The sequence below is a fragment of the Ornithorhynchus anatinus genome, chromosome 1, assembly GCF_004115215.2.
Source record: "Ornithorhynchus anatinus isolate Pmale09 chromosome 1, mOrnAna1.pri.v4, whole genome shotgun sequence".
Lineage (NCBI taxonomy): Eukaryota > Metazoa > Chordata > Mammalia > Monotremata > Ornithorhynchidae > Ornithorhynchus > Ornithorhynchus anatinus.
In genome coordinates, this window is record NC_041728.1 from 65,914,778 (window position 1) to 65,930,761 (window position 15,984).

General features: G+C 46.8%; 1 protein-coding gene across 2 annotated transcripts in view; it reads right to left on the reverse strand.

Moving 5' to 3' along the window:
* Positions 1-15,984, reverse strand: part of MRPS5 (mitochondrial ribosomal protein S5) — a 97,743-nt gene that overhangs the window by 47,772 nt on the left and 33,987 nt on the right. For both annotated transcript variants that reach the window (XM_029074397.1, XM_029074393.1), the window contains one exon: positions 757-882. In XM_029074397.1, coding sequence (XP_028930230.1) covers positions 757-882 — 126 coding nt within the window. The remainder of the gene's footprint in view (positions 1-756; positions 883-15,984) is intronic.

Consider the following 15,984-nt stretch of genomic DNA (forward strand, 5'->3'; position numbering starts at 1 on the left):
GGGTGAGTGAAAGCATGGCAAGGAGGTGGTGCCAATATATGCAATACACGCAGAGTAACGAGACGACATACGAAGTGCAGGAGGCCAGGGTGGGTAGCCAACAAGTGGCGTACACTTGTCATCCCACTTTCAACGTAAATCCAGGGCAGTTTGGAGAGGCACATGCCACTCACAGCACATATGTAGATATCAATTATTTATGTATGCATATTAATGTCTGTCCCCCCCCTCGACTGTGAGCTCACTGTGGACAGGGAATGTGTCTGTTTATTGTATTGTACTCCTCTAAGTGCTTAGTACAGTGCTTTGCACACAGTAAGTGCTTAATAAATACGACTGAATGGAACAGAATTGAACTGAACTCCATCTGTGATTTATTTATATTAAGGTCTGTCTTCCCCTCCAGACTGTAAGCTCACTGTGGGCAGGGAATGAGTTTATTTTATTGTATTCTCCCCAGGACTAGGTACAGTGCTAAGTACAGTGCTCCTTATACAGTAAGTGCTCAATAAATTCGATTGACTGGCTGACTCCCTCATCCCAAGAGCACAAACGAGACTGGAGTGTTTTTGTGGCTGTCCTCGATGGCTCGATTAGCATGTCGATATCAGTCACGTGGCTGAACTCACTTAAATCCACCCTAGATTTTTCACGGGATGATGAGCGTTATGAAACCGTTTGGTTTACTGCCCCCATTTTGCAAGCCTGATCACATTTACAGATGGGTAAATAACTGGTGATTGGTAACGAGCTTACCTTCACCGACAAGCTGGCCTCTGTTGAGGTCCTTTTTCCTCTTTTTCTTCGCTCTCTTGCCTCTTCCCTTCCTTGCTCCAACCCCGGTCTCTGCCAAAACACCCTTCCATAGCTCTTCCGCTGTCACTGTAATGAAAGAAGTTTCATAAATTGGGTTTTTCAGACGAAAACAACACAAGAACAATTCAAACTGACACGTTCACAACACCTCCTGGATCGGGATGTTTCACATAAATCCTTAATGATCCGGATCGTTCCCTGATGTAGTTCTCTTCTTAAAACAATGGTACACACTATACCGTCACCACATGGATTATATATTATGACAGAGATGATTTCATTTATGGAGCTGCACTGGTTAAAATAAAATCAACTAAGTAATAGTTCGTTGAATTTTGACTAACATTTTGTTTTTCTCTCCGAGACCTAAAAAGCCGAGTGAGCTCAGCACAGGCAATTTAAAAGAAAATAATAAAATGGAAATCAACCCCGGAGTGATCCTTTAACTCAGAATCATAATAAGGATTTTAACAGTAATGGACTTATGAATCATTTGGGCGGGGGGGGGGGGTGGTGAGGAGGTAATCAAGAAGGGAACATGATATTTAGGTGACAATTTTAGCTAAAATGACATGAAATCACTGTGTTTGGTCTTGTACGTCACAAAGCTACAGGTAGTGTAAAAAATAAATATCTGGAGTGGTATAGCTGGCTGTTTCTTTATGCACCGTAGAGCAATTTCTAATTGTAATTATGCTGGTGAAATAAGAGGCTCTGTTAAAACGAGATTATGGTTGTTTATTGCAAATAGATTTTAAAGGAACATTTAGGGCCTCAATTCAGATAAATTGCCGTTGGAATAAGAGGCATTTCTGAGAACTAATATTACCCTTTCAATTCTCTGGTGCCACAAAACAAGTCCTGAATCAACAGTACCTTGCAGTTCCTCATAACTCAGGCAGAAACGAGCTGACAGAAACCTACAGTGTGGGATGCAAATGACGTCAAGGGTTCTCTACAACAGGTGGTAGGAAGCCAAAGCGGACAAGAGCCACAGCCATGGAGGCTTCCTCCAAACCAAGAACTACTACATATCATAAAAGAGGCTTTATGGTCCAGCCGACATCCCAGCCACCATTCTGAGGCGTGAAGATAGCTCCAGCTTCATTTCAGACAATGAGGGAATCCCGAAGAGATGGTAATAAACCCTGAAGAGAAGCAGCGTGGGCTAGTGGACGGAGCCCAGGCCCGGGAGGGAGAGGACCTGGGTTCTAACCCCAGCTTTGCCACTCGTTTGCAGGATGTCCTTGGGTAAGTCACTTCAATTCTCTGTGCCTCGGTCCCCTCGTCTATAAAATGGGGATTAAGACTTTGAGCCACAAGTGGGACCTGGACGGTGTCCAACCGGATTAATCTGTATCTACTCCAGCACTTAGTACAGTGCCTGGCACATAGTAAATTCTTAACAAATACTACAAAGAAAACAAAACAAAAAACCCCTTCAATGTTATCCTAAATCTACCCTCTGTTATCAAAGATGAAACCCTGTTGAGCTTGGAAAACACTCCATATCGTCACCAGAGAAGCAGCGTGGCTTAGAGTACAGAGCCCAGGCCTAGGAATCAGAGGACCTTCGTTCTAATCCTGGCTCTGCCAACTGCTTGCTGTGTGACCTTGGGCAAATCGCTTAACTTCTCTGTGCCTCTAGGTCAACTACAATGGGGATTATAAATACCTGTTCTTCCCCCTCAGATTGTGAGCCCCATGCGAGCCCCATTGGAGAAGCAGCGTGGCTCAGTGGAAAGAGCACGGGCTTTGGAGTCAGGGCTCATGAGTTCAAATCCCAGCTCTGCCACTTGTCGGCTGTGTGACTGTGGGCGAGTCACTTAACTTCTCTGTGCCTCAGTTACCTCATCTGTAAAATGGGGATTAAGACTGTGAGCCCCACGTGGGACAACCTGATTCCCCTATGTCTACCCCAGCGCTTAGAACAGTGCTCGGCACATAGTAAGCGCTTAACAAATACCAACATTATTATTATTATTATTATGCGGGATAGGGACCGTGTCCAATCTAATTCACTTGTGCCTAGTCCAGTGCTTAGAAGAGTACTGGTTACATAGTAAGGACTTAAATTCCATAAAAACCAACATTCAGGCATCCATCATTGAAGAGTTCATTGTGGGGGTCAAGAGTCATAAAGCCCATTCAGGTCTTTGGACTGTAAGCTTGTTGTGGGCAGGAAACATGTCTACCAACTCTCTTGTACGGTACTTACTTTCCAAGCGCCCTGCACATAGAAAGTGCTCAATAAATACCATTGTTCGATAAAGGAATGGCAAAGCACCGGGATCTACTGCCATGCCACTGAATGGAAACCCTGTTCTGACACATATACGGAGATTTCCCCAGCCTACGGGAGACTGAGGAGATGCTACAGGTTCTCAAAGGTGCCATCGCCAGTACCACCTTCCAGAATAAAAATGGAAGGTCAGCCTGGCAAAATCAGAGGCACCTCTCTGCACTCTATCAATCAAAGGTATTTACTGAGCACTTACTGTATGCCAGACGCTCTTCTAGGCACTGGGGTGGATACTAGCAAACTGGGTTGGGCACAATCCCTGTACCACAGGGGATTGTCTTAACCCCCATTTTGCAGATGAGGGAAATGAAGCCCAGAGAAGTGAAGCGACTTGCCCGAGGTCACACGGCAGACAAGTGGCAGAGCCGGGATTAGAATCCAGATCCGCCTGACTCCCGGGTGTGTGCTCTACCCATTAGGCCATGCTGCTTTATGGAGCGCTTATTGTGGGCAGAGCACTGTACTAAGAAGTTGGGAGAGTAAAAGAAAATATTGTTGGTGGATGTGTTTCCTGCCCACAAAGAGAGTACACTCTAGAGGGGGAGACAGACATTGGAATAAATAATGAATAGGTACAGAAGGCCTCTTGGAGGAGATGTGACCAAAATAAGGTCTTGAAGGTGGGGAGACTGGTGGTCTGATGTATATGGTCAGGATGGAGTTCCAGGCCAGAGGAAGGACATGGGCAAGGGGTTGCAGATGTGTTAGACAATATGAAGGTATAGTTGAGCAGGCTGGCATTAGAAGAGCAAAATGTGCCAATACGCCAAACAAGCGCTTGAGTGATTCCTAGGCTACTTAGAAAATTTGTGCACCCTCCAGGACACATATTCAGCCCTTTTGACCTGACTTGGGTTACAAAATATTACATAGTTTGAGTATTGATCAAGTGCCTATGCTGTGCTACTCACTGGGATAGGTCTAAATCAATCGGTTTAGACACAGTGACAGTCTTACTTTGTCTCCTAATCTGGGGAGCAGAGAAAGCAGATAGCCCATCCCCATTTTACAGGTAAGGAAACTGCGGCCCAAGAGCAGCTGAGTGAGTTGCCCAGGGTCACACACAGCTGGCCAGTGGCAGAGCTGACTAGGTGGAGTATCTTCTGACAACCAGTACCGGGCTCTTTCCCCCGGGTCATGCTCATGTCCAAAAGTCCTGTTAGTAGGTCATGAACTGTATATATTTTCATTACCCTATTTATTTTGTTAATGAAATGTACATCGCTTTAATTCTATTTATTTGCTATTGTTTTAATCAGATGTTCATCCCCTAGATTCTATTTACTGCTATTGTTCTTGTCTGTCTATCTCCCCCGATTAGACTGTAAGCCCGTCAAAGGGCAGGGACTGTCTCTGTTACCGATTTGTACATTCCAAGCGCTTAGTACAGTGCTCTGCACAAAGTAAGCGCTCAATAAATGCTATTGAATGAATGAATGAATGAATGAACGAGTTATGCTGTTAGTGTCACCCAGTGTTTGGATGACTCCAAATTTTAACCAGGCCCCTTGCTTCCCCCCCAGCAGGAAAAGGCCATCTGTATAGAAGAGGAGGTATTTCATGTTCTTTCATGAAGCTAGTTGCCTTTGTTTGGGACAGTGCTTTGCACACGGTAAGCGATGAATAAATAGGACTGAACGGATGAATGAATGAAAGGAAAAGAAAAAAATGGGGAAACTCCTATTCTGCCAGAGGAGAATGTGTCTGCACTCTTCTTCCTGCCTCGGGAAACCTGAGCCCTTTTAGGGATCTCTGTCGTTGTGGTTCTGTGGACACTAGCATTTGGAACTTGCCTAGGGATAAAATGACTATTTTTTATGGTTAAAAAAAATCATAATGGGATGAACTGGGGAAGTGTGATTCTTAGCTCTTTCTTCAGCCTTTTCAGGGATGGAAGCAAAGGAATGGTCCTGGATTTTTTCTTCATGGTATTTGTTAAGCGCTCAGTATGGCTCAGGTATTATACTAAGCGTGAGGTAAGGTGCAAGGTTGTGAGGTTGGACACTGTCCCTCTCCCGCATGGGGCACACAGTCAATCTCCATTTTATAAATGAAGTAATTGAGGCACAGAGAGGTCACAGAGCAGAAAGGTGGCGGAGCCGGAATTAGAACCCAGGTCCTTCTGACTCCTAGGCTTGTGCTCTATCCACTAGGCACGCTGATTCTCATTCTGAATTCTCTGGGGTTCAGAATGAACTTTCTTTGCTGTTGACGGGACGGCATAAATTTGTGACTCCTAACTTCTCTGAGCAGAATGGGTCCGGTAAAGGAGGGATTCTGGAAGATCCCTCCCTAATTCTCCAAACAGCATCAGTGCTTTGTGTGAGAAAACCGGGAGGAATCCGAGACCCTTTCCTGAGGTGCTATGTTTTCCAGATTCTGAAAACCAAAGCTTCACCATGTTAAAACACACCTGCATTGGAACAACAGGCCTGAAAGCCAGCCAGGCTCGGTCCAGTGAGACCTGGCGTCCTGCCCAAGATTCACGGTGGCAACCTGAATTAAACTGGGCTAATGTCCATCGCCGGACAAGCAATGGGCTGGTTTTAATCCATCCTTCTCCCCACGAACAAAGCCGCAGCTACTCTGCACCACATATCTGAAGTGACTGTTCACGTTTCCCCACGAACTCTGGACACCTTCCATTGTACTTTAGGTCTCCACTTTATGGAAGGAGGGCATATCTTGAGTAGAATGAGGAATGAAAAGAGGCATATCTCCTCCAAGAAGCCTTCCCCGATTAAGCCCTCCTCTCTTCTCCCACTTCCTTCTGCGCCGCTTTTACTTGCCCCTTAATTCATCCTCCCTCTCAGCACCACAGCATATATGTATAGATCTATAATTTATTTATATTAATATACGACCCCCTCTAGACTGTGAGCTCGCTGTGGGCAGGAATGTGTCTGCCTGTTACTATACTGTACTCTCCCAAACGCTTAGTACAGTGCTTTGCACACATTAAGAGCTCAATAAATATGACTGAATGAATGACAAACTGCGAAAACGCTTATTAAAATTTGAACGGATTGCTCCTCTTCTGCAATACTATGATTTTGTTCTAATTCTCTAAGGATCAGAAAACCCTTAGCAACTGATGCTGCTGATACTGTTGCTGAGAAGCAACGCTTTTTGATATCATTCATTCATTCATTCAATAGTATTTATTGAGCGCTTACTATGTGCAGAGCACTGTACTAAGCGCTTGGAATGAACAAGTCGGCAACAGATAGAGACGGTCCCTGCCGTCTGACGGGCTTATGGTCTAATCGGGGGGAGACGGACAGACGAGAACGATGGCGATAAATAGAGACAAGGAGAAGAACATCTCAAAAAAACAATGGCAACTGAATAGAATCGAGGCGATGTACAATTCATTAACAAAATAAATAGGGTAATGGAAATATATACAGTTGAGCAGACGAGTACAGTGCTGAGGGGATGGGAAGGGAGAGGGGGAGGAGCAGAGGGAAAGGGGGAAAAGAGGGTTTAGCTGCGGAGAGGTGAAGGGGGGGTGGTAGAGGGAGTAGAGGGAGAAGAGGAGCTCAGTCTGGGAAGGCCTCTTGGAGGAGGTGAGTTTAAGTAGGGTTTTGAAGAGGGGAAGAGAATCAGTTTGGCGGAGGTGAGGAGGGAGGGCGTTCCGGGACCGTGGGAGGACGCGGCCCGGGGGTCGACGGCGGGACGGGCGAGACCGAGGGACGGCGAGGAGGTGGGCGGCGGAGGAGCGGAGCGTGCGGGGTTGCCGGTAGAAAGAGAGAAAGGAGGAGAGGTAGGAAGGGGCAAGGTGACGGAGAGCCTCGAAGCCTAGAGTGAGGAGTTTTTGTTTGGAGCGGAGGTCGATAGGCAACCACTGGAGGTGTTTAAGAAGGGGAGTGACAGGCCCAGATCGTTTCTGCAGGAAGATGAGCCGAGCAGCGGAGTGAAGAATAGACCGGAGCGGGATGAGAGAGGAGGAAGGGAGGTCAGAGAGAAGGCTGACAACAGTAGTCTAGCCGGGATATAACGAGAGCCCGTAGAAGTAAGGTAGCCGTTTGGGTGGAGAGGAAAGGGAGGATCTTGGCGATATTGTAAAGGTGAAACCGGCAGGTCTCGGTAACGGATAGGATGTGTGGGGTGAACGACAGAGACGAGTCAAGGATGACACCGAGATCGCGGGCCCGAGAGACGGGAAGGATGGTCGTGCCATCCATGGTGATAGAGAAGTCTGGAAGAGGATCGGGTTCGGGAGGGAAGATGAGGAGCTCAGTCTTGCTCATGTTGAGTTTTAGGTGGCGGGCCGACATCCAGGTAGAGACGTCCCGGAGGCGGGAGGAGATGCGAGCCCGAAGGGAGGGGGAGAGGACAGGGGCGGAGATGTAGATCTGCGTGTCATCTGCGTAGAGATGGTCGTCAAAGCCGTGAGAGCGGATGAGTTCACCGAGGGAGTGAGTGTAAATGGAGAACAGAAGAGGGCCGAGAACTGACCCTTGAGGAACTCCAACAGTTAAAGGATGGGAGGGGGAGGAGGCGCCAGCGAAGGAGACCGAGATTGACCGGCCAGAGAGGTGAGAGGAGAACCGGGAGAGGACGGAGTCCGTGAAGCCGAGGTGAGATAAGGTATGGAGGAGGAGGGGATGGTCGACAGTGTCAAAGGCAGCAGAGAGGTCAAGGAGGATTAGAATGGAGTAGGAGCCACTGGATTTGGCAATAAGGAGGTCACGGGTGACCTTAGAGAGAGCGGTCTCGGTAGAGTGGAGGGGACGGAAGCCAGATTGGGGGGGTCTGGGAGAGAATGGGAGTTAAGGAATTCTAGGCATCGATTGTAGACGACTCGTTCTAGGATTTTGGAAAGGAAGGGTAGTAGGGAGATAGGACGATAACTGGAGGAGGAAGTGGGGTCAAGAGCGGGTTTTTTTAGGATGGGGGAGACGTGGGTATGTTTGAAGGCAGCGGGGAAGGAGCCCTTGGAGATTGAGTGGTTAAAAATAGAAGTTAAGGAAGGGAGGAGGGCAGGGGCGATGGTTTTAATAAGGTGAGAGGGAATGGGGTCCGAGGCGCAGGTGGAGGGGGTGGCACTTGCGAGGAGGGAGGAGATCTCCTCTGAGGATACCACAGGGAAGGATGGGAAAGTAGGGGACAGGGTTGGTGGGGGGAGGGGAGAGGCGGAGGGGTGACTTTGGGGAGCTCAGACCTGATTGTGTTGATTTTCGTGAGGAAATAGGTGGCCAGATCACTGGGGGTGAGAGATGGGGGAGGAGGAGGAACAGGGGGCCTAAGGAGAGAGTTAAAGGTCCATCCTATACCAATTCTGTAGTAAAATATTTGCTGAAGGATGCTTATATTCATTTCCATTTCAAAGATCATGGTTAGAAAAATCGCTGCAATAGCAGTTCCCGCAGTATTTGCACTTAAAAGGAGGCTTCAGTGTTTCACTACAACGTCAATGTGCTCTTTTTCCAAGAGCAGGTCCAAATTATATGGAAGTAAAACAAACGATCTGTGAAAAATGTCTAATACTGTTAAGTAGATCCAAGTTTCTCCAGTCGAGAAATTGGCTGCACTAACAAGCCTCTTTTAACACTTACCCACAAGCGGAGAAAAAAATATAATGAAATCATTAAAGTATACGAAAGATGGCTAATCTTCTAAAAGCTTAAAATATTCCTATACTACTTAGGGATTCTAAGGGGAAAAAAATGTCTTTGACTGCCCTTACTGGTTCCCTTCTAGTTCTTTACATTCACCCGATAAATATATCATTTCTTCTCTCACTCTTAAAGCAAGAGAATCAAGGACCATTACTACAAACTGAGGTCCAGGCTTAGCACTTGGGCAATTTACTTAATCTCTCTGGGCCTCAGTTTCCTCATCTTAAAATACCCAAATGAACAAAACAAAAAAGAGTTGCTTCATAATGGCTAGAGTAGATACTCAATGAGATTACAGAGCACAGGCAGAGTTGTAGCAACAGGGTGAGAGGGTACAACTAGATAATCTCTCGAGTTGTAGAGTTTTATAAACATTCCAGCTCCAGAATTTAACCGCCTATTCATGCTGTATATCGGGGCTTTCACTTTTAGCCACATGGCTAGTGGAAAGAGCACAGGCCCGGGAGTCAGAAGGACTTAGGTTCTAATCCCAGCCCTGCCACTTGTCTGCTGGGTGACCTTGGGCAACTCAGCCTCTCTGTGCCTCAGTTCCCTCATCTGGAAAATGGGGATTAAGACTGTGAGCCTCATGTGGGACAGGGGCTGTGTCCAACCTGATTAGACGATTAGCTCGCTGTGGGCAGTGAATGATCTGCACACAGTAAGCGCTCAAGAAATGTGACTGAATGAATGCCAACTCTGCTGTACTGTATTACCCAAAGATCTTAGTACAGTGCTCTGCATTCATTCGTTTAATCGTATTTATTAAGCACTTACTGTGTGCAAAGCACTTTACTAAGGACTTGGGAGGGTACAATATGAAAAACACATTTCTTGTGAGTTCACAGCAGACAAATACCATTGACTGACTGGTTGATTACCTTGTATCTATCCCAAAGCTTAGCAGAGTGCCTGGCATACAGTAAGCGCTTAACAAATACCATTAAAAAAATGCAATAATCCCTTGATTATTATTGGACTGCAGAGCAAGCGGGCAAGTTTAAAAGTCGGCCGCCAGTGTTTGTTAGCAAGAAAATACGCTGTACTCACAGGTTAAAGTGTGGTGGCCAAACCGACCATGTTCAGTGTTTCCTTGATTATTCGCTCATTCATTCAAATGTATTTACTGAGCGCTTACTGTGTGCAGAGCACTGCACTAAGCGCTTGGGAGAGTACAACAGCTATCAAATCACTGTTGTTCACCCAACAACTAGGAAAACCACAAAGCTCACGAGCATTTTGCATATTACCCCTACCTCCGCCGCTCCGGCTAACCCCAGTGGACAGCAGGCGACTTTGTAGAATGACTATAAGCCTGTTGTGGGCAGGGAATGTGCCTATCAACTCTACTGTGCTGTACTCTCTCAACCGCTTAATACTGTGCTCTGCACACAGTGAATGCTCAATAAATACTATCGATCGATTGATTCAAACTCTGGTGGAGTCTCGGGGTCGGGGGTGAGGGGAGAGAAAAGGGGTGTTGCCTGAGTTTCCCAGACAGACGATTACAGAGCACAGGCAGATTTGAAGCAACAGGGTGAGAGGGTAGGACTAAGTTATCTCTCGAATGGTAGAGTTTTATAAACTTTACATCTCCAGAATTTAGTAATAAGGTCAGGCAGACAGTAGGCACTCAGTAAATATGTCTCAGTAATTATGATGAGAGACGATAAAATGCTTAGTTGGTTAAAGCACCTATCTAGTGGACAGGAGATCCTAGGTTTGTATTCCAGCGGGGCCTATTCCTTTCATTTACTGAAGCAACATGGAATAGTGGATAGAGAAGGGGCCTGGGAGTCAGAAGATTGTGAGTTCTAATCCGGACTCTGCCACTTGTCGGCTGACAAGCGGGCAAATCACCTCACTTCCTCTGTGCCTCAGTTACCTCATCTGTAAAATGGGGATTGAGACTGGGAGCCCCATGTGGGACAGGGTCTGTTTCCACACTGATTTGTTTGTATCCACAGTGACTGGCATATAGAAAGCACTTAAGATATACCGCAATTATGTAATGAGACCTTGGAATACAATCATTAAAGACCCTGATTCCTCTCCCAGGATCCCATATACTTGGGCATTAATTGGCTCTACAGCAAAGGGAAAAAAAATCACACAAAGGTACGACATTCTGCACATCTGTGACGTAGCTCCACGAGGGCAGGTAATGTGTCTGTTTTAGTGTTATACTGTACTCTTGCAAGCGCTTAGTACAGAGCTCTGAACACAGTAAGCGCTCAATAAATATGACTAATAGATACTACTACTCGATTCAGCGCGGTTTAGTGGGAAGAGCACGGGCTTCGGAGTCAGAGGCCCTGGGTTCTAATCCTGGCCCCGCCTCTTATCAGTGTGGGACTTTGGGCAAGCCACTTGACTTCTCTGTGCCTCAGATACCTCATCTGTAAAATGGGGATGAAGACTGTGAGCCCCTCATGGGACTCTTGATTACCCTGCATCTATTCCAGCATTTACAACAGTGCTTGGCACATAGTAAGCACTTAACAAATACCATTATTATTTTTATCATTATTATTCAGAATTTTCTGATAAAATGATTTTGTCAATTTACCTCTAGAAGGCAAGCTTGCTGTGAACATGCAACATGTCTCCGACTCTGCTGTACTGTGCCCTCCCAAGTGTTTAGTACAGTTTGCTCTGCATATAGTAAGTGCTCAATAAATGCCACAGATCGACTGATGAGAAGGATGGCACGAAGCAGCGTGGCTCAGTGGAAAGAGCATGGGCTTTGGAGTCAGAGATCATGAGTTCGAATCCCGGCTCTGCCACTTGTCAGCTGTGTGACTGTGGGCAAGTCACTTCACTTCTCTGGGCCTCAGTTACCTCATCTGTAAAATGGGGATTAAGACTGTGAGCCCCACGTGGGACAACCTGATTCCCTTGTGTCTACCCCAGCGCTTAGAACAGTGCTCTGCACATAGTAAGCGCTTAACAATTACCAACATTATTATTATTATGTCAGCCTAGCATGTGTTCTAGCTGGGGCTCGGTTCAGCAAAAAGTGTTTCCAGGAAACAATTATCTGTCAACCTTTGAAGCATAAGAAGAATGAGTGAACCAAGATACCGACTACTCCTGCAGTGAGCTGTAAGCAGTTAAAATATCTTAACTCATGAGCAACGTTCCTTGTTGAAAATTAAATCATATCATTGCCTCGGTATGGACGATCGCTTCAGAAAGCCGAAGCTATGGAATCGATAAAAACAATGGCAAGAATAAGTATTTGCAACAGCCTGGTTGAAGAATACAATGTCATACAATTCATCATTTGCCAGTTTAGTTTTCATTGTTTTTCAGAGTTCTAGCTCTGAAATGATTTATTTCTGATCTAACGGTTTCCGAGGCTTCCATTTCATATTGTCCGAAATGGGTCATAATTCTCCCCGAGCTTGGCCTGAAAGCAGAGATTCCCACTATATAAAATAAAAACCCAACTTAACAGCAAACACCTTATTTCATTTCGGATCTACAGAGGGAAGCTTTCCATCTTAACGCTGAATTGACTGTCCGTATGTTTTTAAAACGGAAAAGACTGTAAGCCCTGGAGAAACAAGCTCAGGTCTGGGAATCGTACAATCTGCGTCCTACTCTCCACCCACGAGCCGGTCACTTCATTTCTCTGTGCCTCAGTTTCCTTACCTGTCAAATGGAGATCAAATACTAACTCTCCTTTATTCCAAGACTGTGAGCCCTGTGTGAGACAGGGACTAAGTCTGATCTGATTACCTTCTTTCTACCCCAGCGCTCAGCACAGGACTTAGCATTTAGGAGGCACTTAATAATTCCTGATTCCAAACTCTGCAGTAAACCATCTCAAACCAAGAGATTTCCAAGACACTATTGCAAATTAAATGAATACAGGCTAATAGGTGCATTTTTTTCTTATTACTATAAATGCTGGTAAAAGTGTCAATATTTCCTACAAGAGTTCCACCCATCCTACAAACTGATATATGAACACAAACATATGATTTCAGCCCAGGCTAATACCTTTTCTCATATGATATACTATTTTAGCCAATCCCTCTATTTTTAATTTGGAAAACTCACTGCAGATATTAATGGTGACTTAAAATGCTTTGACACGCTAAATCAGAATAAACACCGGGGACTCAATTTTAAAGGTCATTCTCTCAGTTTCTTTAAGAATGTTCTGAAATAAGGAAAGCTGGAAGGCTCTGAAAATTGACCGCAAAATACAAAGTTTTCATCTTAACTTCTTTTCCTCCTCCCTGAAACTTTCCTAGCTGAAATACTAGGAAAAGGTCAGAACAGACCGTGGTGGCTCTGGGTCGCCAGAGGAATAATCTGTTGGGATTTTCTCGATCCAAACCAGAGTCTGCTTGTCTGCGCCATCAAAGTCAACCCTAAGGGTTAGATCTCAAGGACGGTAATACCTACCTACATTCGAATGCCAACCTTCTCACTGTACTCAATCTTGTTTATCTCGCCCACGTCCTGCCTCCGGCCTGGAATGCCTCCCTCTTCAAATCCAACAATGACTCTCCTCCACTTCAAAGCCTTATTGAAGGCACGTCTCCTCCAAGAGGCCTTCCCTGACTAAGCCCTCCTTTCCTCTTCTCCCACTCCCTTCTGCCTCTCCTTAACTTGCTCCCTTAATTCACCCCCCCTCCCAGCCCCATGGCGCTTATGTACTTATTTGTAGCTTACTTATTTATATTACTGTCTGTTTCCCCATCTAGACTGTAAGCTCGTTGTGGGGAGGGAATGTATCTGTTACACTGTACTCTTCAGAGTGCTCAAAACAGTGTTCCGCACACAGTTGGCGCTCAATAAATATAATGGACAGACTGATTACCCACTGGGCATGGCCTCAGTCTTCACACAAGCCACGGATACACAGTGTTCTCAAAGCAAACACACTAAGGGAAACTGCACACAAACCACTTTGCAGATTTGGGCACTGCTGTGTACTGATATTACGTCTGAAGAAAACTGAAGTCTATTTCTTTATTTTTTTTATTGGAACTTGTTAAGCATCTACTATGTGCCAGCCACTGTACTAAGCACCGGGGCAGATACAAGCAAATAAGGTTGGACATGGTCCTTGTGACCACATGGGGTTCATGACCTAAGTCAGAGGAAGGAGGGTAGAATCCCCATTTTAAATTCAGGGCAACTGAGGCACAGAGAAGTGAAGCGACTCGCCCAAGGTCACACAGAAGGCAGGTGGCAGAGCTGGGACTAGAACCCAGGTCCTCTGACTCCAAGGATGGCACTCTCCCCAGTAGGCCACGCTGCTTCCCTAGTTATGTACCAGCTCATGCCCAGGAAACCCAATATGCAGCCGAAGGTTTCCATTGGTGGCCGAGAATCAAATGATGCCGCCATATTCTCTTACCTAGGCAGCACAACATACACATAAATTAGATAGAGAATCTGTGTACTGAGCACCTACTATATGCAGAGCACTGTACTAAGCATTTGTGACATGCTCCTGGTCCACAATGAGTGTATAGTCTAGAGGGACTGTAACACACAATACACTCAAGAGAAGCAGTGTGGTGTAGTGGATGGAGCAAAGGCCTGGGAATCAGAAGGACCTGGGTTCTAATCCTGACTCAGCCTGCTGTCTGCTGTGTGACCTTAGGCAAGTCACTTCACTTCTCTGAGCCTCAGTTCCCTCATCTGTAAAATGGGGACGAAGACAGTGAACCCCATGGGGGACAGGGACTGTGTCAAACTGATTTCCTTGTATCTACCCTAGGACTTAAACAGGGCTTGACACACAGTAAACACTTAGCAAATCACATCATCATCATGACCCAAAAGGCCAGTCTGGCATCTGGAAGATGGAACTCTCCCTTCTGGACAGTAAGTTGGTTGTGGGCAGGGAATGTGTCTGTTTATTGTATACTGTATTATCCCAAGGATTTAGTACGGTGCTTTGCATATAGTAAGTGCTCAATAAATATGACAATGACCGCTCTTGACCCCACTTCCCCCTCCAGTTATCGTCCTATCTCCCTACTACCCTTCCTTTCCAAAATCTTAGAACGAGTCGTCTACAATCGATGCCTAGAATTCCTTAACTCCCATTCTCTCCTAGACCCCCTCCAATCTGGCTTCCGTCCCCTCCACTCTACTGAGACTGCTCTAAGGTCACCCGTGACCTCCTTCTTGCCAAATCCAATGGCTCCTACTCCATTCTGATCCTCCTTGACCTCTCTGCTGCCTTTGACACTGTCGACCATCCCCTCCTCCTCCGTACCTTATCTCACCTTGGCTTCACGGACTCTGTCCTCTCCTGGTTCTCCTCTTACCTCTCTGGCCGATCATTCTCGGTCTCCTACGCTGGAGCCTCCTCCCCCTCCCATCCTTTAACTGTTGGAGTTCCTCAAGGGTCAGTTCTTGGCCCTCTTCTGTTCTCCATTACACTCACTCCCTCGGTGAACTCATCCGCTCTCACGGCTTTGACGACCATCTCTACGCAGATGACACGCAGATCTACATCTCCGCCCCTGTCCTCTCCCCCTCCCTTCGGGCTCGCATCTCCTCCTGCCTCCGGGACATCTCCACCTGGATGTCTGCCCGCCACCTAAAACTCAACATGAGCGAGACTGAGCTCCTCATCTTCCCTCCCAAGCCCGGTCCGCTCCCAGACTTCTCCGTCACCGTGGATGGCACGACCATCCTTCCCGTCCCGCAGGCCCGCAATCTCGGTGTCATCCTTGACTCGTCCCTCTCGTTCACCCCACACATCCTATCCGTTACCGAGACCTGCCGGTTTCACCTCTACAATATCGCCAAGATCCGCCCTTTCCTCTCCACCCAGACGGCTACCTTACTATTACGGGCTCTCGTTATATCCCGGCTAGACTACTGTGTCAGCCTTCTCTCTGACCTCCCTTCCTCCTCTCTCGCCCCGCTCCGGTCTATTCTTCACTCCGCTGCCCGGCTCATCTTCCTGCAGAAACGATCTGGGCATGTCACTCCCCTTCTTAAACAACTCCAGTGGTTGCCTATCGACCTCCGCTCCAAACAAAAACTCCTCACTCTAGGCTTCGAGGCTCTCCATCACCTTGCCCCTTCCTACCTCTCCTCCTTTCTCTCTTTCTACCGGCAACCCCGCACGCTCCGCTCCTCCGCCGCCCACCTCCTCGCCGTCCCTCGGTCTCGCCTATCCCGCCGTCGACCCCTGGGTCACGTCCTCCCGCGGTCCTGGAACGCCCTCCCTCCTCACCTCCGCCAAACCGATTCTCT